The following is a 25425-nucleotide window of genomic DNA, read 5'->3' as shown; positions in this document are numbered from 1 at the left end:
TTAAGCACTATATATGTTTGAAGTATATCATTATAATAATATTAAATAAGAATTTATATTCAGATATTTGTAACCATAGATTTATTTTATGTAAAACAATTTATAAAATGAAATAGTTAATTGGCCCTCTAATATTGCTGTGTCCTAACAGGGCGTCACATGTATACCTGCCTATTTATAATTCCATCTATGTTTGTAACGTGATATGCAATAATGAATGAAATGAAATGAAATCTCGTTGGTGGACGTCCTACGCGCGTGCCAAACCACGGTCTCCACTCGAGAACTTTTCGGCCCGAACGGCCATCTGTTCTCCGTGCCTGGCACTAAACTAAACTTGGAAGATTCCGTATAAAATACGAAATCCTTAGAAAATATTACTTATTTTTTTCGTAATGGCTACGGAACCCTATCTTGGGCGTGTCCGACACGCTCTTGGCCGGTTTTTTCCTTTTGATTTACGAAACCCTAAAAATGTAGATTGTTCGTTGCACAAGAAAAAGCTTGTTCAGCTATGCATCGCTAAAGAAGATTGCATGCGATCGAGTATGCACTGACAAAGAGAATGCAAATCTAGCTTGCATAAATGCGTCAAAGTGAGGTCGGGAGGCCTCGTTGCTAGAAGGACTTTTTCTACCCACGAACTTAGGGTGTTATTCCCGAAGTATATATACATATAATAGTCTAAGATCCGAACTTGAAAAGATCTTCACCGGTCTGATAATAGAATGAAATGTATTTTATAATAAATTTAGTATCTTAGAAAATATATTAGAAATGGATTTGCTAAAAAAAAATCCTGGACAGGCTATTTTTAGTTATTTAAATAGAAATTATTTTTAATAAATTTTTGTTGCATCATCGAGATAATAAGACAATTTTACATTAACTTAAAAGTTTAATACATATAGAATATGTAGACGTTGGGTTTGCTATTGTTTACCTGGACGAACTACTGGGTTGCCAGATAAACTTAACCAGTTATTATGTCGATGCCAGCTACTTTCATTTGATTAGATAATAGAACAAATTGTATATCAACGTAAGCGCTGTTTTATTGTGAACACGTTGATATAGGGTTGTCTGCATTTAATTAAAAATCATAAAAAAAATTGCCTGTCCAGAATTTTTTAGCAAAATCATTTCTAATATATTTTCTCAAATACTTAATTTATTATAAAAATACATTTCATTTTATTATCAGACCGGTGAACATCTTTTCGAAGAAAGAAAGAGGAAGATGTTATATTAGCTTGTTGTAGGTAGATATATATTATTGTATGTAACTACCCGCTTATGTAAATAAACCAGTCTTGTCTTAATCATCAAGCGTGTGTGTCATTTCCATTCTTTCTACACCATAACAATTCTCGTTCCGCTCAGCTGTTTCCACCAGAGATGTGCTAAAGATAAAGATAAAAATATTTTATTTGATTAAACATGAGTAATAGTGCTGAGTAATAGTGGGTCCCAAATTTGCAGGTTGTAGGACCTTGTGCAAGGTCCGCCCGGATTGCTACCACCATCTTGCTCGCTAATCCTGCCGTGAAGCAGCGTGCTTGCACTGTTGTGTTTCGGCGTGGAGAGTAAGACAGCCGGTGAAATTACTGGCACTTGAGGTATCCCATCTTAGGCCTCTAGGTTGGCAACGCATCTGCAATAGCCCTGGTATTGCAGATGTTTATGGGCGGTGGTGATCTCTTACCATCAGGAGACCCACTTGATAGTTTGCCATTCAGTCCAATAAAAAAAAACGCTCGTGACTGTACCTATCCAGCCCTCTATTTCTGAGAGGAAGCCTTGCTGCTGGGACGTATATAGGCTGGGATGATGAGGTGTGGTCGTTAAAGTACTTAAATAGGATATAATCTCGTTGTCAATATCCATCAACACCCTTTAGTTGTATGTTTGCTTAAACCCTTGGGTCTGATAGCTTGTATAACGAACTTAGTTGTTAATTGGGTTAATTTACTATAGTATAGTTTGCGACAGATGTTATATAAGAGATTGTTGAGCTTTAGATATGCACACTTCTTTTAAAACTTATAACTAATGGTGTACGACTGTAGGTACACCATTTGTACTTGAATCTATATCTACCACAGGCCACAGCGGAGCGTACAAAAATAGTGAGCCTAGAAATTAGAAATAGAATCGTATAGATATTTATGGACGCTTTTTTGTGTCAGATATGCTGGTGACTGTACGTACACATTGTACAGATAGACGTGTTTTTACACAGACAAAGTAAAAATCCATCTCATGTCAATATCATAAAGATATTGACTTTTTACTTACTTTTTTTAGTTTAACTGTACGGTGTACAGTCTATGTCAAAAATATCTTTACAGTTTACTACCTTACCGCTGTCATTTGTTGTTTGAACTTTTGTATAAAATTGTCAGAAGGCATGCAGTGGCGGGGTACTGAAGTGTAAAGAAATTTTTGATCTCGACTGTGCCATAAGCCATAATGTCTAAGTTGTAAGGTGAAAATAGTTTCGCTACCCGCCGATAGGGTTACGGTATGTTGCCTTGCAACCGTTAAGGCTTCCGGAAGGCTTCTTCACACTGCACGTTGCCACTTGCCACGTTGCGGATAGACATGTCGAGGGGAAACGTGTTTCATGCTCGAGTTTTACACACTGCTTTTCATTCACTTCGATTGCGAGTAGATGAAATAACGACAGAGGAAACATTGTTCACTTACTAGGTACCTTTTATTTTACATGCATTACTAATATGACTATATATTAGATTGATAACCAAGGGTGGAAAGTGACCCATTCCACCCGAGATATATCTCTTTCTTAACCTAACTAAAGAAAGAGATGGAATATGTTCGTGACGTAATAAAGATCAAATTTCTTGTTTCAAACGGATGTTCGGCGTTCAACCTCCAGTGTTGTATATAAGCTCCTTGGTCACGACGTGCATCTAGATGGCCATGCCGAAACGTGAAAAAAAAGTGTCATTGACGTAACTCAATTATCTTCGACTCCGTGGCTAATCGAAAAATAAAAAAAAAAAAACTTTCCACCCTAGAGATGAAAACGCATTTTTCCGCCCGGCTATCTACCCGTGAAAATTAAACTTTCCGAACAGGACAGATGAAAAACATATATTTAACAGTGTATTTTTGTCGCCAGGCCATATGTCAGTCTTGTGCCGCCGGTGATGTGTCGCCATGTGGCTCTGGTGTCGCTGGCTCGTCGTCGCTGTGCACGCCGTCGCCGCGCTGTCGCCCGTCATAAAAATAGGTATCATCATCTTTATCGTCATCATCATCACCATCATCATCATCATCATCAGAGACCATCCATAAAGACCCCTCTTGTCACGTGTTGCTATGAAAATTGCTATTAAATACTGTTCCTCTGTCACTAACAACCTGACTCTTCCTCCCTAAATATATGACGTAATTATACGTACGTAACGTAACGTAACGTAACGTAACACGTAACGTAACGTTACGTATTTATAGTTTGTGTCTGATATCCTGTCAATCGTTCAAAGGTTGACTGGAAGAGATCCCTTTAAGGGATAAGTTCGCCTTTGTACATCTTATTATCCTGTGTTCTGTTATTTTCATGTGTTTTTATGTACAATAAAGAGTTTTACAATACAATACAAAACATATACAAAAGTACAATTATAAAACTACTACTATCATGACGAAAAAGTGTCTCCAGGTGCAAACTCTATATTTCACTTCGATTGCGAGAAAAAAAAGAAATTTCTGTGAAAGAATTAATGCGTTTCTTATCCCTCCAGTCCATACTTTCATAGGTTTTTAAATAAATCTTTCTAGATTTCGGCGGCAAAAGATTATCAATTATGTCTTCTGCTCTTTGCCCGACATCATAATTTTCACTATCACTTGACGACATTGCGAGAATAATCAATTTATTTTAATTGTTTATGATTTACAACAAAATTGCATCGGCGAAATGGTCCATACACAAACTGGAATAAATAGAATGGCGCCACCTTCTATGCGGAAAAAGCGTAGACTAAGAACGTAACATTTTCGTCATGAAAATGGTCCACACACAATCTTATTTTATGCCAAAAACTAAGCATGCTGGCTGTTTGAGTTTATCTAAGTCACTCGAAGTAAATTAAAAAAAGAAAATAGTTTTACTCCCTAGGGACTAAAGTACTCACTTTACTCCCGCCTCGTAAGGCTATAATGACCTACTTTGAGGGCATGAGAAGTGAAGAATTTACTACTGATTAATGTGCTGTTACATTGTCCAAGAACATGTTTGTTTAAGACATTAATTTCGGACGAACTCAAGCCCCCTAAGGCACAGGTTTAAACCTAGTTTAGGGGTCGAAAGCTCGACCACTTACTTAAGATCTTTTTGTACAAACTTAAGTTTATGTTACTTGTAACACTTCTTTTTGAGTACAATAAACATTATAATTGCTTATTATTCTCTATGTGAGTTTCATTTTTTTTCCAGGTGCCATCTTCACAGAAGAGGCGAGAGGTGGCAGCACCGAGCTGGCGTTTAAATACGCCGTGTACAAAATAAATAAAGAGCGAGTTTTGCTGCCCAATAGCACACTCGTTTATGACGGCATAGAGTACATACCGGCTAGGGACTCGTTTAGAAGCTATAAGAAAGGTAAGAAAGATAAATATGTATGGCATAATAGAATATTCTTTAAGGCTGAGCTTTCGTGAATAAAAAAAGTAAGAAGGTAAGTACTAGAGAAGTAAGTAAGGTAGTAGTAAGTAAGTAAAGTAGTTCTTCAGGGCTACTACGAAGCTCGAAACTCGAAGTTCGTATCGTACCGCTCTCGCTCTCGTATTAAATAGTATAAGTGTCAGAGGGACCGTACGACACGAACTTCGAGTTTCGAGTTTCGTAGTAGCCCTGCAGGTAGTACTCGTATAGTATAAATAAGAAAATTAGGTAAGAAATTTTGAGCGTCACGATTTAAATGGGTCCCGACTGTTGAACTTTAAGCTAGCTACTTAACAAAGTTCTAGTCTACTAGACTTGTTTTTATTTTTTAGTATTTTTTAAGCAGTCGAGTTTTAGATTTTTTAAATTTATTGTTTTATTTCACATTTTTTTGTGAAAATTGTATATTAAACGATTATAACGGGTTAGCGATTATATATATTTAGAATGGGCTAATTATTAGCTTTCATTTGATACCCCACTCGATAGGTTTGAATAAAAATATTTTTTGAAAACTTACAATTTGGCACCAAAAATCCGCCATTTTGATTTTTCAAGAATTTCATGTACCCAGTGTCACTCTCGTCATTAAGACGATTCCAATGACGCATCATTTATCAAAATCGGTTCAGCCGTTGAGTAGTTACGAGAGGACATAGGAATAGACATACATACATACGCGTCAAACACTTAAAACTCCTTCGCAGTCAGGTAAAAATTAAGAAGGTAAGGAGTAGTAGTAGAAAAGTAAACAATGTAGTAGTAAGTAAAGTATAGTAGTAGGTAGTAGTAGCAAAAATAAGGAAAAATAGTAGAAGTAAGTAGTGGTAGCGTAACTATTCCTACTAAATAAAATAATAGTAGTAAAACAAGTAAGTATAAGTAAGTAGTTTTATCTTGACGTGTCTTTTTATTGAAAAACACTTAAAAAATTCAACATATACGATTAGGTAACAATAATTACGGCAAGGACATAATTTGGTCATTAATTTATATAGGCTTCATAAGTAATATTATCCTTTAAAAAGTGTTTTTCAATAAAAATACTCGTCAAGATTGTTTAACCTCTTTTTAATCCCACTTATTATTATTAATGCGAAAGTTGTTTGTTACTTTTTCACGTCTAAGTCACTGAAGTTTCAGTTCCGGGGAAGGACATTGGATAGTTTTTATCCCGGAAAATTGCATAGTCCCCGCGGGTTAGCGATTAACGAACTCTACACGGAGTTGCGGGTAACAGCTATACTCCGTTTATTTTAACATTTGTAACTTAACGGTAAAATTTGCACACGTTTTTAAGTAAAACAATGAAACTATTTAAAATTGTGTTACTTCTATAGTAAAAATATAATAAATACCTCTAATAAATGTCCATGTAGGTATTTTTAGTCTATTTGTGTTCGAAATACCGAGAAACGTGTGTTAAAATTTGACCGTTAATTCAAATCTTGCTCCAGAGACTGTCATTCACAAAATATCCAATCTCTAGCATAATTTTAATAGCATTACGATGTCCATTCATCAAATAAGTTAGTTTAATGTGCAACTTTGAGTGTGGAAGTTAACGTGATTAACTGCCCTGATTGAATGTAATCTAGGAATGGAAAAGTTACTTTTGTTTTCGGCAATTCCGAAAGTTATATTGTACTGTTCTGTGCCCGCGGCTGCTTATTACAGCCACCAAAAGACATAAAAATATATAATAACAAAGAAGCATTTTCGTGTTCGTTAAAAAATCTTCAGTTTAGTGACCTAGAAAATATATACTAACTAGATTTGCCCGCTGCTTCGCCCGCGTGGAATTCGGTTAACGCACGTTGTTCCCTCGGGAACTGTGCATTTTCCGGGATAAAAAGTAGCCTATGTCACTCTCTGGCCCATAGGTAAACTATATCTCTAAGTATACCAAAAATTACGTCGATCCGTCGCTCCGTTTCGACGTGAAAGACGGACAAACATAAAAACACACACACTTTTGCATTTATAGTACTATTATATAGTATATTGGATGGCACACGTATATTTATGGATATTAATGGCTCAATAAATTTGAGTTGTATTTTCACTATGTACTTATAATACTTATGTAAATCTCGGTCCTGTAGGAAAATAGAATGAAAAGTAACATTACTGAGCGAGAAGCAGCTATCTACTATCTCTGTCTACATAACATCTAAATCCGTTCAGTCGTTGTAGCGCAAGTACCTAGTAATTAATTAAATTACAATCCCATCTCACTAATCCTACTTATATTATTAATTATAATATTGTAACAGCCGTGGTGGCTCAGTGGTTTGAGTTATGGCCTCTCAAGCAGAGGAACGTGGGTTCAAATCCGAGCTGGCACGTTTTAAGTTATTCGAAATTCATGTGCGAAATTACATTTGAAATTTCGTCATCCCAGCCTATATACGCCCCACTGCTGGTCACAGGCCTCCTCTCAGAATGAGAGGGCTTGGGCCGTAGTTTCCACGCGGGCCCAGTGCGGATTGGGAACTTCACGCACACCGTTGAATTGCTTCGCAGGTTTGTGCAGGTTTCCTCACGATGTTTTCCTTCACCGTAACATTTGAAATTTACCATGAGCTTTATTTACGGCAAGAGAAAAGTTTATTTTGGCTCCACCTAAAACTAAGACTAGAACTAGCACTAAAACTATGTAAGAAAAGAAAGATTATATCGCGAAGAAACCTGCTCAAACCCGCAAAGCAATTCAATGATTAGATTTTTATTCAGTCAACAAAGTCATGTATAATTCGTATTCGTGCTCCTACAACAGGGGTATTTTAAACTAACAAAAATAAACAGTTCTCAAGAACCTTTTCATCCTTTTCAAAAACCCTCAAAATCACTTAAAAAAAACCCCGTCAGCATTCCCAAACAATGACTCCTTAGTTAAGCTCCAAGTACCCTCAAATCCGCTACTTCCGCTCCCCCCCTCTTCAGTTTCCGGCATGCTGTTTTTCCGTCCATTGTTTTTTTTTTAAGTTTTTGCACCAGTGAAATATGAGTAAAGTTGCGTTGATCTTTTTGCTTGAAAAGGGTTGGTATTTTTTAAGTTTGCAAAGCTAAAGTTGGGTTGGGTAGCGATATTTTTTGTTCATTTGACCCTAATTTTTGGGTTCCGTGCGTAGAGTGCCCAACGGGATCGCATTACTTACTTGTTCCACCGTCGACGATGAGTGGGAAGCGATTAGAGCTAGTAACTAGAAACGAGTGTACCTCTCGCTCGAGCGGGGCGGCCGCCAAGCTAGTACATTGCTGAGTGCGAGTATCGCTGAGCTAACCTTTTCATCACACTTGCTCGTAAACAGTGTCGTAACATCCAGGCTACCTTGGTTGCAACCCCCCAAATAAAACCCTCGACCTTAATGTGCTTGTCATGAAACCCGTGGTCGGTAAATGAGTCATTGCGCGTACACATTGTCTTGTCATGAGCCCAAGGTCGGTAAATGAGTCGGTGCCCGTACTGATGGTGCTGCGCGCGCTGCTGCAGGACTACATGGACCACCACATGCACACGCACGTTGCGGCGCATGCCGAGGGAGGGGGAGGTAGAGGGCGACGCTGCCAAGAGCACTGCCTAAGATATCGCCAATATTTGGAAGAATTATATTTTTTCTTTTACAAATATAAAATTTTACTTGCAAATGTGATGAAAAACATTGTATGTCGCACGGGCGGTACTAGAATTACGAACATCGACTCATTAAAGCCCTCAGTCTTCGACTTCGGGCTTCTAATAGACTCTCGTTCGTAATTCCTTATTTACCGCCCTTAAGACACAATGTACTATTTTGTTATATACTAACACTAACTAATACTAATACTTAATGGGCACAATCCTCTTCTCGCAATGAGAAGGCACGGGCTGTACCCACTGCGAATTGGGACCACAACACACCATGACTTCAAAGAGTATATAAGTATGTCGGCGGCCGATCGTAAAATCCGCCAGATCACGAAATTCCTAGGCATATCGTGAAATGGCGCCATTTCATGAATTGGCTAAGGGACATCCGCCATATCGTTCAAACCTCACCGTTTAACGATTTGCCTAGTGACATTTTCATGAAACGCCGTCATATCGGTTCTGGCACTTGGCCGCTGCTGCGGCACGCTCACTTCGCTCGCTCGGCTCGTGCGTTGTGGTCACAATTCATACTAACCACTCCTCGCTTCGCTCGTCGTACCTAAATCTTTATTTTTCGGCATATCACGATGTGCCCGGTATAGAGCTAGGAATATCGACGAATGCGTTGCTCTAATCGATCTGCCGTATTGTTTCTCAGGCACATTGTGATATGCCTGGCCAACTTTTAGGCATATCATGAAATGGCGCCATTTTGTGATCTGGCGGATTTTACGATCGGCCACCGACATATCAATTTCTACGCGATATTTTCCTTTACTGTAAGCTCGTGGTAAATTTCAAATGAGAAACTATAGTTCCACCTTGAGAGGCCATAGTTCAAATAACTATAACTACAGTATAGGCAATGCAAAAAGAGGAGTTTTACAATTATGTATGTATGTATGTACAGATAGCGCGCGAGTTGAATGCAGAGCTCCAGGAATGCGATAGTGTTGCTACCTTATTAGAATTTATGATGACGAAATTACCTTCTGTATGTCGATAAATTTGTAAAATAAATGTTATTTTAATTTTCACATTTTACTATTCTGTTTTTAACTTTCGCGCTTTAAACATACGAGAATAATTATGTATATAAACAGGACTTAGCGCCTAACCCTTTAGTTGTTTCATCCATCATAGTCGTAACGTGATTCAACAAGATGGATCTGTTAGCTTGAACTTGGCTTGACATGCTACTGCGTGTCTAGATACTTTACTTATCTAGGGCATAGACTAGTATTTATACTGTGATACTTTTGTGAAGCAAAACATTTACAAACGATTTTATAAAGGTAAAAAAATATTTTAGTTAGGTCAGACATTTGTGAAACAATTAAATTATACTTTTCTTCCAGCGTGCAACCAGTTTAAATCTGGTGCAATAGCGCTCTTTAGCAGCGGGGGGCCCACACTCAGTGCAGCGATGGACGCGCTGAGTCGCTCTCTACACACACCGCATCTCTCCGCCTCCGCCGACGTTCGCCAAGGTACCTTACGTTACCTTTCCTTATTTTACCTTGCCTTATCTTACCTTACTTTACCTTGCCTTGCCTTGCTTTATTTTACTTTACCTTACCTTACCTCACCTTACCGTATCTTACCTTACCTTACCTAGAGTTCTAGACTACTAGACTCATTTTTTACCCGACTGCCCAAATACACTGATTTAACGATATCTATCGGGCCCCATGGTCAGAGGGCCTACTCCGAAGTTTGAAAATCGAAGTTCGTATCGTACCGTCCCTCTCGCTCTCATATTAAATAGTATAAGTGTCAGAGGGACCGACGACACGAACTTCGAGTTTCGAGTTTCGTAGTAGCTCTGATCGTTAGGATTTTCAGGTTTTTTTGTGCCTTTCAGAGTACAACGAGTCCAGATCTTTCACGGTGAACTTGTACCCGTCCCGGCATCTCATGGACAAGGCGTTTTCTGACCTGACATCATACCTCAACTGGACCAGGATGGGGGTCATTTATGAAGACTACGGATACGGTATGTTCACTTATGGTGCTCCCACACTGGCTGTTATAAGTGTTATCCACTTGACAGTCCGGAGTGCGCTCATATGCCTTAAACCGTACGGGTTTTTTATTGACGGACGCAGCGCGCCACGCATCCAGATTTTCTAACTACAAGGTTTTGAATAAAGAAAAAATACTGTGACGTTAATTAGTGTTTACTCATTCAAGTACTATTTATATAGAAATAGCTTATAATATAAGATTTGTGCACAAAATCAAGGTAAAGCTTTACGACACTATATAAAGTATCCACGGACGGGTTGAAGCATTTTGGTTTTGGATACCATGGTTTCGTCGGACTATCAAGTTTTATAATATTGTATTGTTATATAACAAATTGTAAAAAATGCTATACTTGTACATTGTTATCATGTCATTAACTTTTAAAATGTTATAGAACAAATTGTGCCTCTAATTATTTAGCAGTAGTGATGACAGCAGGGTGTCGTCTATTGGACATTAGCGTGACGAGCACTGGGACGTTTACCTTATCACCTTATCTTGTTTACCATACTATATTATAAATGTGAAAGTGTGTGTGTTTGTATATTTGTCCATCTTTCACGTCGAAACGGAGCGACGGATCGACGTGATTTTTGGCATGGAGATATATTTACGGGCCAGAGAGCAATTAGGCCACTTTTTATCCTGGAAAAATGCAGTTCCCAAGGGAACAGCGCGTGATAACCGAATTCTACGCGGGCGAAGCCGCGGGAAAAACTAGTTTAGTTATATTTTTTTACAACACTACTCTATTATAGTTGTTACCGATTTTAAGCTCTCATTTTTCCCAGGTGAACTAAACATAGCCAACATAGCGAAGGACGGCCGCGACATGTACTGCGTGCGCGCGGTCCACGAGTACCGAATTGCGCTCGCGCAGCTAAAAGCGCAAGGGATCACGCACATCATCGTTGATACCGACCCTAGAAGGTTGCGGCAGCTGGCCAGAGCTGTAAGTAACCGTCGTTTGATAGAAATTTGGTAGAAACAAGCTTTAAAATAAAGCAAATGGGTCCTGGAAGGTTGCGGCAGCTGGCCAGAGCTGTAAGTAACCGTCGTTTGATAGAAATTTGGTAGAAACAAGCTTTCACTTTTGCGGGGACACACAAAATCATATATTTTAATTTTTGTATTTCTTTTTATTTTATTTGTGTTTGCTGTTAATTGTTTTTTAGTTTTGTTTTATTTGTGTTTGCTGTTAATTGTTGTTTTTTAGTTTTGTTGTATTTGTGTGTCTTTGTGAATGTGAATAAATGTCTTCTATTCTATTCTATTCTATTCTATTCTTTAAAATAAAGCAAATGGGTCCTGGAAGATTGCGGCAGCTGGCTACAGCTGTAAGTAAATCACTACAACTACTGCCAAGACGAAATTAGCTTTTTTAACAAAATTTACATTAGCTATAAGTTCCAACATTGTTTACTAGTTAATTTGACGACTGGCCGGATAACCCAGTGGCTAGGGGAGCTGACTAAGAAGCTCAAGGTCCCCGGTTCGATCCCCGGTCGGGGTAGATGGAATTATGCACCTTCCGTGTCCTACCTATGTACAAATTTAGTAGGTACTCGTGGGTAATATATCGTTAAAAAGCTGATATTTTAGGTGGTTCGTCTTCTATACAAACTTTGGCGCAGCTGTATTGCTTCCACAGACGTTATTTCGACGCGTTTTTTTGACGATAGTTAGTAATGGGCATATTGTTTTCGCAAATAATAAAATCAACTACTAGTATTCTACGGATATTCTAAAAATTACAAAAAAAACACGAAAAATTCGACATTTTGATTTCAACTCCATCTAACGGGACTTTTACTATAAGGTGTTTTCTTTATACTTATTTTTCACTCTTTCTTTTTTCTGTTTACAGATACTTCAGTTGCAAATGAACAATGAATATTATCATTACATCTTCACTTCATTCGTAAGTACAACTATATTTTAATTTTTATACAGACTGAGCAAAATTTATATATTTATTTATAAGTTTCTCCTAACAGCTTATAAAACAATATGATTATGAAAATAGTGACACATAGCCAATTACAGGATCTCACAGATAGTCTCAAAACACAAGTTTAAGCTTAAAACAGAAAAGACATTAGTCACCACTTTATAAAGTTTCTTGCGGCGCATTCTTCTTGGCAATGATGGTCTTTCCGAAAGCGCTGGTAGTTTAAAAAAACGACGTGTAAAAGTGCCCATTGCGGCCTATTTACTGAATAAATGATTTGAATTTGAATTTGAATTTGAAAGAGTGTCTTGTAAGATCTCGACATATAAAAAAACTTTTTCAGAGTTCCGTAGCCAAAATGGTGAAAACGGAAAAATTATAGTTTCGCAATGTCTCTCTGACCAGTCTGACCTTTCGCCCGAGGCTAAGCTTAGTGACTATTAGTGCTAGAAAGCTGTAATTTTGCACGCATATAATGCAAATTGAAAATTCATGATGGGAGTAAATACGAGTATATCAAATTAAATACTTTTTGGTAAAAAAATATTTAATATATGTACGACGTATATTATATGTACGATATAATTATGTATGTATTCGTAGATGTATTGCTGTTACGTTTAAATTTTCTGATCTACTTTTGATGCACCACCTGTTGTAAACTAGTCCTTCCTTCTTTCTGTAAAAAAGGTTGCCTGAAGAGATCGCTCTTAGCGATAAGGCCGCCTATTGCTCACCTTGTAATTTTAATAATTTGTTGTCTGTATCGCTTACTATGTCTGGTGTACAATTCTTTATTTCTTTGTATTGTATTGTATTGTATGTAAAAAAATATTTTTTAATACAAGCTCTTTTTTGCTGACTGTACTTTTTGTTAACTGTACTTTTAATTGTCACCCCAAATTTCACCCCACATTTCAAATTCAAATTCAAAAATTTATTTCGTACCTGAAAATCCACCACATCCACATTTGCATACCAAATTTCAAGTCGATGCCATTAACCGTTGAAGGGTTCCGTCCTGCGGAGACGATCCTGGCCGGACTACCAGAATGTCACTACCAGATTATTGTATTGTCACGCAATTTGCATAAGTATACCAAATTTCAAGTCAATCCGAGTACTGGAAGTTGGTCGAATTCAACTTGCAAGATTTGATTAATTGATTAAGAATTTCATAAAAGTAAGTCAGTTTAATGTGATTGTGATATTTAGCTATAAGATAAAATGTATTAATTATATAAAAGCTGCCCTCTTGTATAAATATTGCTGTGCCCAACAGGGTCCATGATGATCACATAATCTCTTTGTAACATCTGTAACCATACATTGTGGAAAAGCAATAAAATATTGAGTATTGAGTATTGATTACAGACAGACAACGGGACAGGTGAAACTAAATAAAACCTTGTAAAAATACAGATATCTTAATGCACCTGTCAACGCCATGATCACGGGTGAACTTCTGGTATTACAGGACATGGAACTCTTCGATCTGGAAGACTTCTATTACAACCGCGTGAACATGAGCGGTTGGCGGCTGGTGGATCGGGACTCTGACAAAGTCAAGGATGCGCTGCTGGTGATGGAGAAGTTCCATCCTATTGGAGCCAGCATCATAAGTGGGGGGCACATCAAGGTGAGTTGGCTGTAATATTAAGCTTATAGACTTAGATTACAGAGGATTTAAAGAAAGAAAGAAAATTCGAAAATCGAAGTTCGTATTGTACCGTCCCAGCAAGCAAGCAAGAGCAAGTAATCAAAACATAGATCATACTCGACAAACTGCACAACATTAGTTCAGCGACTTTTATAAATAATTCGTTTTTTTAATTTTTATTACACTTTTAAGTTTATTCGAAGAAGCAATGTAAAGCAAAATGCTTGATGTTTGTAGCGTGACAGGCGACGTCAGTTGTGTTCTAGACTTCTAGAATGGCGTACATTGATAGCAGTATTTAATTTGTATCAAAAAGGGAAAATTCAAACTCTCCATTATTTTTAAAGGTCGCTGAGCTAATGTTGTTCAGTTTGACGAGTAGGATCTATGTTTAAATTCTTTGCTCGTATTACAGGCCGCACCCGGTATACATAACGTTTTATGCGAGACAAAGTAATTTGAATTTGAACTTTATCTTTACAGACTGAACCAGCGTTACTTTACGATGCGGTCCAGGTGTTGGCTCTAGCACTGGCCTCGACCAGGGATGTGAAGCCGATGAACGCCTCCTGCGAGGAGGAAACCCCTTGGCCCCATGGGAGGGCTGTCCTGGACAATATTAATAAGGTACAGTGGAACAAATTGAATCTAGTACCAGGGTGGAACGTTGGTGCTAATATAATCATACCTACTCATACTCATTTTTTTTTATTCTACTGGATGGCAAACGAGCAAGTGGGTCTCCTGATGTTAAGAGATCACCACCGCCCATAAACATTTGCAACACCAGGGGTATTGCAGATGCGTTGCCAACCTAGAGGCCTAAGATGGGATACCTCAAGTGCCAGTAATTTCACCAGCTGTCTTACTCTCCACGTCGAAACACAACAGTGCAAGCACTGCTGCTTCACGCCAGGATTAGCGAGCAAGATGGTGGTAGCAATCCGGGTGGACCTTGCACAACATACTGCTTTATATAATATACTGCTTTATATAATACCTTTAAACGCGCAATTCTTGTATATATATTTTACATGTAATAATGATATTACCAATTAAGAAGTAGTACCCGGGCGACCGAGCTTTGCTCAGGATAAAACTCGGTAATAAGCGTTTTCGCAGAGATAAGACCAAGCTAGATAGATTTGTCATCCCGCGGTTTGCGGTTTCGGTCATTGATGAAGACAGTTCGAAATATCGGAAAGTTTAATCCGTTTAAATTTCTTTATTGAAATTACTCTAATTACGAATACCTTTATATTTTATTTCTTGAGAAAACATCCCTCTGAGACCACTTAAAATAAAAGAGAAAATATTATTTCGTATTCCTTCAGTTCCATAGCCTTTCTCCATAGCCAATATAAAGTATTTTATAGCAATAATATTCCAAGCAAAAGAACATTTATTTTGAAATAATATTCATCACATTATGTAAAATCATACTATATTTTTATTTATTTTATTTATTTATTCATTTGTTTCCTATCATATTGTTGTATCTTGAGTTGTGTTTTTAAGTATGTATCTATTCGTTATCATTACTTATTTAAATAACGAGCAAAAGTATATTTACAATTACATATTAAAGTTACAACATTTTATTTTATTTGTAATTATATTTTTATGAAAAAATGACTTTCTGCCAAGTTTCTTGCGGCGCATTCTTCTTGGGCAATGATGGTCCTTCCGAAAGCGCTGGTAGTTTAAAAAAATGACGTGTAAAAGTGCCCATTGCGGCCTATTTACAGAATAAATCATTTGAATTTTGAATTTTTTGAACATAAATTAAAAAACACTATCGATTTGTCGATAACATCGATAAAAAGTGGTGCTCTCTCCCTACAATCTGTCAATAGCCGCATGCAAAATTCCGGACCCTAATAATAAGATTTGTTTTCCAGATCAAAGCTCACGGCCTCACGGGACCCATAGAATTCAAAAACGGGGTTCGCACAAACTTCACGCTCCAGCTGATGCGGCTGGTGGGGGGAGAGAAGGGGCGCACGGTCGTCTCCGGCCATTGGAGTCCCAGCGGTGGGCTAGCCATCACTGACCCAGCGGCGTACAAGCGGGACCCGCCGCCGAATGTTACTCTGACTATTGTTACCGTGGAGGTACGTTGATGATATGATAGGAAATTTTGAGTTACTTAATGATAATGTCAAAAAAACAATGTCGGTTCAAATAAGCCATCCAATAGCGATATTAGGTAAAAGTGAAAATTTCACTGCTCTACACGCTTACATCATCATCATCATCATCATCACCCATCAGCCGGATGACGTCCACTGTTGAACAAAGGTCCTTTCAACCCAACAAAGAACGACAACTCGTGACTTCCGTCCACCGGTTGCCTGCGACTCTCATGAAGTCGTCTGTACACCAAGTGAGAGACCAGCCGACGCTCCGTCTTCCGGTTCGGTACGTGGCAACTTGAGGACTTGTCTCCCCCAACGGTTATCTGTTCTGCGAGCGATGTGGACCGCCCATTGCCACTTCAACTTGCATATACACTTATATACCTACACGAAAACTACAATCATTTCTGCTTGCTGCAGATATACGAGTATGTAATTTATATTTTGACATTACATCTATCCTAATATTATGAAGAGGAAGATTTGTATTTTTGGATGTTTGTTACGAATAAAATCAAAAACTATTGGACCGATTACATAAATTATTTCACCACTAGCTTAGCCGCGACTACGTTGCGCGGATCTAGGTTATCGCGCGGTGGCGCCCTCTACGAATAAAAGTATCCTATGTTATCCTTGGGTTCAAACTACCTATATACAAATTTCATCAAAATCGATTCAGTGGTTTCGACGTGAAAGTAACAGACAGACAGACAGACAGACAGAGTTACTTTCCATTATATATTAGTAAGGATTAGAATGCTACATAATCCCAAAAGTAATTATATTAATAGTAGTACGACATTCATCTCTAATTTAAATTTCCAGGAAAAACCCTACGTGATGGTGAAAGAAGGCTGGAACTTAGCCGGCAACGCCCGTTTCGAAGGCTTCTGCATCGACCTCCTGGCAAGAGTGGCTGCGCAAGCTGGCTTCGCGTACCGGCTGCGTTTGGTCCCGGACAACATGTACGGTGCGCGGGACCCGGACACCGGACAGTGGAACGGAATCGTCCGGGAGCTCATGGACAGGGTCTGTTGATTTCTGGTCATTGCATTCCATTCCATTCATTTTTATTCCATTCCATTCAACTCCATTCCATTCCATCCCACTCCTTTCCATTCCATTCTATTCCGTTTCAGTTCATATCATGTTTGAGAATGAGAAAGGCAGTTCCTTTTTGCTCTATTCCATTCCGGTCTCTTCCGTTTCATTCTATTTTAACCTCCTGGAAAGAGTGGCCGCGCAGGCCGGCTTCGCGTACCGGCTGCGGCTGGTGCCGGACAACTGTACGGCGCGCGTTACCCGGATGCCGGACAGTGAAACAGAATCGTCTGGGAGCTCATGGATAGGGTCCGTTGATTTCTACTTATTCAGAATAATTTATTCTTTGTGTAAATGTAAAACTAGGATAGTCAGAGCTATTCCATTCCATTCCAGTTTATTCAATTTAATACTATTCCATTATATTCCAATCCATTTAATTCTATTCCATTCTATTAAATTCCATTCATATTCACGAAGAAGCTTGAGGTGCCGGCTTCGCTCCCCGGTCGGGGCAGGTTTTAATAATAAAAAAATCCGAACGTTTGGTCTCAAGTCTTGTGTTGATTACGTATGTGATTACATACATATCTATCTATTTAAGTATGCTTTATCCTAGTATACTACCCATAGCACAAGCTTTGCTTGGTTTAATACAAGGCAATGAGTGTCAAGTGTCCCGTGACGTGATATTATACCGGGTGTGGCCTGTATTATGAGCAAATAATAAAACAAACAGGACCCACTGAAAATCAGCGTCGTGGCACCGCGTGCCATGACACATGCTGAGGGGTGTCCTTTTTTGTATCAACTACATATGTATATGTTTATTGTTTTATTTAGCTGTATTATTTGTACTCGTAGTTGTTCAAAATAAATATTTTTGATTCTATTCTATTCTACATAGATCATACTCGTCAAACTGAACAACATTAGTTCAGTGACTTTTTAAAATAATTAGTTTTTAATTACACTTTTAAGTTTATTCGAAGAAGCAATGTAAAGCGAAAAGCTTGATGTTTCTAGCGTGACAGGCGACGTCAGTTGTGTTCTAGGATGGCGTACATTGATAGCAGTATTTAATTTGTATGAAAAAAGGAAAATTCAAAGACTCATTTTTTTAAAAGTCACTGAACTAATGTTGTTCAGTTTGAAGAGAACGATCTATGTTTTAATTTTTTGCTCGTATTACAAGCCACACCCGGTATGTTACCTATAATATATTATTATTGTATTATTTATTTATTTTTTACCATTACAGAAAGCCGATATTGCCGTGGCATCGATGACAATAAATTACGCAAGAGAAGCTGTCATAGACTTCACGAAGCCATTCATGAATTTAGGAATCGGTATACTATTTAAGGTAAGCTGCAAATAAAGAATGTATTTATATTGTTTCTATGCTGTGTATTTCTATGAGTCATGTTAGTTGAAATAAACGATTATTATTATTATTAATATCCGGTAAAAGTCGATTTGCACTAAATGAGAAAACGATCCGCATGCCTCTGCCACAGTATAAACAAGTTTTCCCTACAGTAGGCCGACGCTTTAAAGTTGAGGATACCGCAGTCTGTATAGGTATTTACGCAAGTAAGGAAGGGTTGTCACAAATTTAAAATTTGGTAGGTAGATGACTTTTCCTAACTAGGTTAGCTGGAAAAGATCCCTTTTTAGGGAGAAACTCGCCTTTGTTCTCCTCTCTGTGTATTTGTATTTTTATTTTTATGTGCAATAAAGAGTTTACATACATACATACATACTTTTACATATTGGTATTGCGAAATTAATAAAATAAAATGAATTAGGGGTGGCATACTTACTAGGGGTAAGAAGTATCAAAAATACTATTTTGAAATCAAACACTTTTTTCTACAAAATATGAAAATGAAAAAAAATGAAAATATTTATTAAGTTAAAAGTACATGTTTACGATACAGAGGTTGGAATCTCCTAGTTATAAAAATACCTGTGTCAGGAGATCCCACTCTTCCATTACAAAAAATCTTTATCAATACAAACTAACTATACTATGTTGTATTACATACAAATATGTTTTATGATTTATACAAATATGTTATTTGAGCAATATACTTGCATTTATTTATTATTTATAAAAGATTATCTTGTGGACTTACAGTAAAAACCAAAACGTCCACAAGCGAGTAAACTTATAACTAGAAAATAAAGATGAAAAAATAAGATAAACTTACACTAGAGGCTTACGACTATTTAAAAGCGGCTGAATTTACATAGGAGGGTTGGCCAGCTATCTGCAAATACGTCGGCCTCCCGGATCTGTGCGAGGAACTCGTTTATCAACGCAACAGCCCTAGCGGTAGGTGCATTGCCCGCTTGCAGGGTCCTAGTTTTGTTCACCAGGGTGAAAAGATTGCGTGGACGCCTCCCTTTGCGAGTTGCCGCGCTTATATATTTGTCTGGCACAAATAAATGCATATGTTAGTAACCGACAAATACTTTCGGTTTCTAGACTTTATTGTTCCTGTTATTGAATTTAATTATAATACAAAAAAATACAAATAGATGAAATCTTAGTTCAGCTTAGTTCATTATTTTTGCGAGATGAAGTTTTGCACGCACTCGCAGTACATGTCGTATGCACCATATTTTTTTTTATAAATTTAAATGTATAAAAACGCGATAGAAGACTTGTCCCAAGCTACTAAGAACGGCGAAGTATGCAGCTGGGGCTCCTCCCACCCGCGTCTCACCCCTCACGCCCCGCACGATTGCTCTGCCTAGACGTCTTCTTTGGATTACTGTAGGGAAACTTATACTGTGCCTTTGCAGCATCCAGTGCCATTCAAGCTACTGTGCTGTGATAAAATATTGTTTGGGGTTTAATTAAGTGGACTGTAGGACGAGAAATACGAACTACAGTGTGGCAAATAACTGGATAAAGGCTGAGACCTGTGGTTGAAGCACTCACCGAGACGTCTGCTGATGATGGTGCAGATCTTAGCTGTAGTAGCTGGCGCAGGCTTCCTCGATCTTCGGCTCATTCGAACTTACCGACAAGGTTACCGTTAACCAGCAGAACTACTGAGATTCAGCCTTCTTCGAGCGTCCACACGTAGTTTACACAAATTTCAATATATTTAAACGACAACGACACGAAAACTAGTACGATATAATTTACGCGGCAATGCGCCGACATACGACACGACAGACTTTTATTCTCTTTATATATCTATATGGCTTTTCTATCCTAATTAATAGGACAATTTCGCCAGTGTCAAGGTAAACTCTCTTTGAGAGGGACGTTGTACGGTAATTGTAGTTTTTGCAACTTGATAGTAAAATTCCAGAAACCACGTCTCCAACCACTTGCGCATTAAAAATGTTAGACACGAGAGCAATATAGCATTTTGGGATCACTGTTCATTGTGAAGGTTAATCGCCGCATAAAACACTATCAAAATTATACTTCAACTAGCCAAAGAAACAGAAATAGCAAAATTAGATATTGTCTACATCCGCCATCTTCGAATGCTACAAATCGAATCGACAGACTTTTCAAAGTTCGAAATAGGAAGTGACAAGTGACAAGTGATTTACTTTTTTAATTCAAATCTAAACGATAAAATTGCCAGGCGAAAGTATTAAGAAAAAAAAATTTCAATTCTAAACACATATTATAGTATCATCATTGTCTTCCAGGTCCCCACGTCTCAGCCGACGCGGCTTTTCAGCTTCCTCAACCCCTGGCCATAGAGATTGTTGTACGTGCTGGCAGCCTATATCCTTGTCTCCTTCACTCTGTTCGTGATGGCCCGGTTCTCGCCTTACGAATGGTGAGTAACACAATACAATAAAAAATACAATTATTTCTTTCTCAACATGCAATGAAATGTTTATGTTGTGTTTCTTAAAATAGGCTGCAAAATATACCTTGCAGGCTTATTTACAGACCAAAATCCATACTTGGTGATTTTGACATACGTAAAAAGAGACACACAAACAAACAAATATACATGGTAGGTAGTCACAATTTAAGTCAGGTACAATTTTAGTTGTCTCACAAATAGCCGCCGGTTCACCATGGATGCTCGCAGCTTTCAACCGAAGCAACTGGAGGTCTATGGGGGGATATGGAGGGGAAGGCCATTGTCCAACAGTGGACGTCCTACAGCCGATATGATGATGATGATCCATTGCATCTCTAACCTATACAGTTGCTACGCGCTTCTGTGGGCATTACCGATGCGCTACATAAGCATGGCAGCCCCATCAGCATCCTGAAGCCGTTTATAATTTTGAATGCGTAGCACAGAACGCCTTTATTAACCCGACGAAAAAAGAGGGGTGTTATAAGTTTGATCGCTATGTGTCTGTCTGTGGCACCGTAGCTCTTAAACGGGTGGACTGATTTGAAAGCGGTTTTTTATTTGAAATTAGATTTTCTAGCAATGGTTCAGCCGTTTTTGGGATATTGAACTTTGAAGTGACAAAGTCGGGGTTTCCAACTATTTGTGGGTAAGATCGTGTAACTTGTCCACAAGCTGCAAGTGTGGAAGGTCTGACAAAATGCCTTAACAACGTTGTCTATTGCCATATTTACATTACAGGTCTTCCAGCACCCACGTCTGTGGGCACGAGACCAAACTGTTGACCAACCAGTTCAGCGTCTGCAACTCCCTGTGGTTCATAACTGGGACATTCCTGCGGCAAGGGTCGGGCTTGAACCCAAAGGTATATATCTAACTCCCTTTTATCTGTAGCTTAGAAAGAAAGAAAAACACTTGGCCGTAATAACAACAATCACAAGAAATAACCTTCGTTTTCGTCTTTCCAGGCGACATCAACTCGCATAGTAGGTGGCATCTGGTGGTTTTTCACTCTGATCATCCTGTCTTCGTACACCGCGAACCTAGCAGCGTTTCTGACGGTGGAAAGGACGGTGCTCCCTATACAGAGTGCAGCAGACCTCGCGGCGCAGAATAGCGTCCAGTATGGGACGCTCAATGGGGGGTCCACCATGACTTTCTTTAGGGTAAGGGGTCAAATTTAGTAACCCTAATAAGGTCTCTGCCCATTACTCCGTATCATACCATCTGCATAGCAACTGTCAGGTAAAAAATATTCTTTGTATTGGAAAGTCCTTCCGTGCCTTAAGACGAAAGTCTTTATCCAATGTGTGTTGCCAGTGATGATATATGGATCTGAGACCTGGTGCTTCACTATCCATCCATACTAATATTATAAATGCGAAAGTGTGTGTGTGTATGTTTGTCCGTCTTTCACGTCGAAACGGAGCAACGAATTGACGTGATTTTTGGCACAGAAATAGTTTCCAGGATAGGACCAGAGAGTGAAATAGGCTACTTTTAATCGCGGAAAAAGCACAGTTCCCGTGGGAACAGCGCGCGATAACTGAATTCCACTCGAGTGACGCCACGGGCAAAAGCTGGTAGGTCTTATAAATAGGCTCAGAATTGCTCAGCGAGCTATGGAGAGAGCTATGCTTGGGGTTTCTCTACGGGATCGAATCAGAAATGAGGAGATACGTAGAAGAACAAGGGTCACCGACATAGCCAAGCGAATTAGCTCGTTGAAGTGGCAATGGGCAGGCTAGGCACGGAGAGCAGATGGCCGTTGGGGCCGATAGGTTCTCGAGTGGAGACCGCGGATCGGCAAGTACAGCGTAGGACGTCCACTAACGAGATGGAGGGATGACCTGGTTAAAGTCGCGGGTTCACGGTGGATGCAAGCGAGGCAACTGGAGGTCTATGGGGAGGTCTATGTCCAACAGAGGACGTCCTATGGCTGATAAGATGATGATTGGAAAGTATGAGACTATACCCACTAGCACGTTTGCTAACCAACCGTCGCCATTGCGTGTCATGTATGCGCTTGACATTCCGTTCGGCACTCCGTTTGACACGTTCCTACTACGGTCGGTCATGACATGATACGGTAAGAATGATTATTTCGTAACCGCTACGGAATTCTATCCTGGGCGTGTCCGACACGCTCTTGGCCGGTTTTTAGCATAAATATCTGTATCGAAAATACAAACTGAGACATGGATGCACAGAAAAACCAGAAAAAGAGACCAGCGCTGGGAATCGAACCCAGGTCCTCAGCAATCCGTGCTGCGTGCTATAACCCCTACACCACCGCTGGACAGGAATTTAGACACGAATTTTTCCTATGCATACATATCTCAGGTTGCTTATTTCTACTACGCTACTTATGCAGCAGCACTAGCGACATCTATGTTTTCGCTCTCATCGAGAGACGTCACATTCTATCGGAACCAACCGCTCACCCAGACAAGAGATGTCGCTACTAGCAATCAAATTATGATTGGTTATTTGGAGTCTTTTTGTATTTTTTATTTCAACTCCAAATTTGTTACTTTTACGGGTATCCCGTGAAACCATATCGAAAATACAAACTGAGACATGGATGCACAGAAAAACAGAAAAGAGACGCAGCGCTGGGAATCGAACCCAGGTCCTCAGCAATCCGTGCTGCGTGCTATAACCCCTACACCACCGCTGGACAGGAAAAAATACAAAAAAGACTCCAATAACCAATCATAATAAATATCTGTTCCAGGACTCAAACATCGACATCTACCGCACGATGTGGCAGCATATGTCGACAGCCTCCCCCCCTGCTTTGGTATCCTCCTACGAAGACGGCGTCCGACGAGTCTTGCAGGGCAACTACGCGTTCTTGATGGAATCCACTATGCTGGACCACCGGGTGCAGAGGGACTGTAATCTGACGCAGATTGGGGGGCTGCTGGATTCAAAGGTTTGTTCCTAGGATGATAACGTGTTCGGTTACGTGGGTGCACACTCACCGGGGTTCAGCTGAAAACCAGCGCTGCAGCTCTGGTTACAGGGCTACGGCATATGCTGAGCTGAGTCCTTTTGGCATCACACTACAGCACAATATCTCTTATTTTCCTCTCTTTTCTATTTGTGTTTTTACTGTGTTTTTGTTGTGATGTAGTGTGTTTTTCTTGTCAATAAATGTTGTGAGTTTGAGTTTGAGTTTGATAATATAAGTCCAACGAGTATTGCAGGGGAAGCGTGCTGATAATACAAGCCCAGCGAGTCTTGTAAGAGAACTACGCGTTTCTGATGAAATCCACTATGCTGGACCACTGGGTGCAGAGGGATTGTAATTTGACGCAGCCCGCTGCTGGATTCAAAGGTGATCGATCCTAGGCTGATCATTTCTTCTAGGGCCCAAAACAGGCGATGAAAGGCAACTGCAACATCTTGTTGTTTTTGAGTTTCATTTGAGTTTATGCCATAGACTCCTTTGAGCGACCGCACATAACACGACCATTTGACCAAGACCACAAACCGATTTGATTGCGTAATAAAGCCGCGTATCCATTAGAGCTGCCTCGGCTTGAAGCAAACAGTCAGTTTGAGGATGCTCGCTCTGAGGCATTGGCTCGAGGCACGTTTGCGGAAAAAGCTGAGTCTACAGGCCTCATCTTGGTCCGCAACGTGCGAGCCAGTTTAATCCGTCTCCATCATTTGACTGAGTTTCCATCGGGTCGGACTGAGATTCCTTTGAGCACGGCAAAAAAACCGACAAAATATGTCTCGGCTCTAGGTTCGCAACGCATCTGCAATACCCCTGGTGTTGTGTTGATGATGTTGATCTCTTACCATCAGGAGACCCACTTGCTCGTTTGCCATCCAGTCGAATAAAAATAATTACATGACATGTTCTTGTGTGCGTGACCTCAACTCTGATGGCACTGCCTATAGGAAGCTTTTTTTTCAGGGATATGGCATTGCTACGTGGAAAGGAAGCCCATGGAGGGACCGGATTTCCCTCGCTATCCTGGAGCTGCAGGAGCGAGGAGTGATCCAGATACTGTATGACAAATGGTGGAAGAACACAGGGGATGTGTGCAACAGGGACGGAAAAGATAGCAAGGCCAATCCGCTCGGCGTTCAGAACATTGGTAAGTCATTCAATTAATTGCTTAAGTACATACAAAATACATGTCATTTAAATATTGTAATTGTAGTAGTAAAAATGTCTTGTTCTTAATATACTTCAAGATTTTAATATCCGTATCTTAAGTAATAATCACAAACATGACGACATCGTGAGAGTTGCGGGCGACCGGTGTGCAAGTGGCGAGTTGTCGTTCATTGTGGCGTTGTGGCGTTCTGGCCTTTGTTCAGCAGTGGACGTCTCTGGCTGATGATGATGATGATGAATCGTAAACATTGTTTATAAATATTTCGGAAAGATTAATGCTGTAAA

At 39.4% G+C, this 25425-nt stretch overlaps 1 protein-coding gene across 1 annotated transcript in view; it reads left to right on the top strand.

Moving 5' to 3' along the window:
• Positions 1-25425, top strand: part of LOC141442877 (glutamate receptor ionotropic, kainate 2-like) — a 60876-nt gene that overhangs the window by 18932 nt on the left and 16519 nt on the right. Inside the window, 16 exon segments of the mRNA XM_074108030.1 lie at positions 3149-3259; positions 4469-4633; positions 9689-9820; positions 10195-10326; positions 11150-11310; positions 12226-12279; positions 13787-13948; positions 14453-14596; positions 15871-16083; positions 16936-17139; positions 18413-18517; positions 20836-20969; positions 21744-21867; positions 21971-22168; positions 23740-23940; positions 24934-25117. Coding sequence (XP_073964131.1) covers positions 3187-3259; positions 4469-4633; positions 9689-9820; positions 10195-10326; positions 11150-11310; positions 12226-12279; positions 13787-13948; positions 14453-14596; positions 15871-16083; positions 16936-17139; positions 18413-18517; positions 20836-20969; positions 21744-21867; positions 21971-22168; positions 23740-23940; positions 24934-25117 — 2386 coding nt within the window. The 5' untranslated portion in view covers positions 3149-3186.

The sequence above is a fragment of the Choristoneura fumiferana genome, chromosome 26 (assembly GCF_025370935.1).
Source record: "Choristoneura fumiferana chromosome 26, NRCan_CFum_1, whole genome shotgun sequence".
Lineage (NCBI taxonomy): Eukaryota > Metazoa > Arthropoda > Insecta > Lepidoptera > Tortricidae > Choristoneura > Choristoneura fumiferana.
This window is presented reverse-complemented; position numbering and strand designations above follow the sequence as displayed.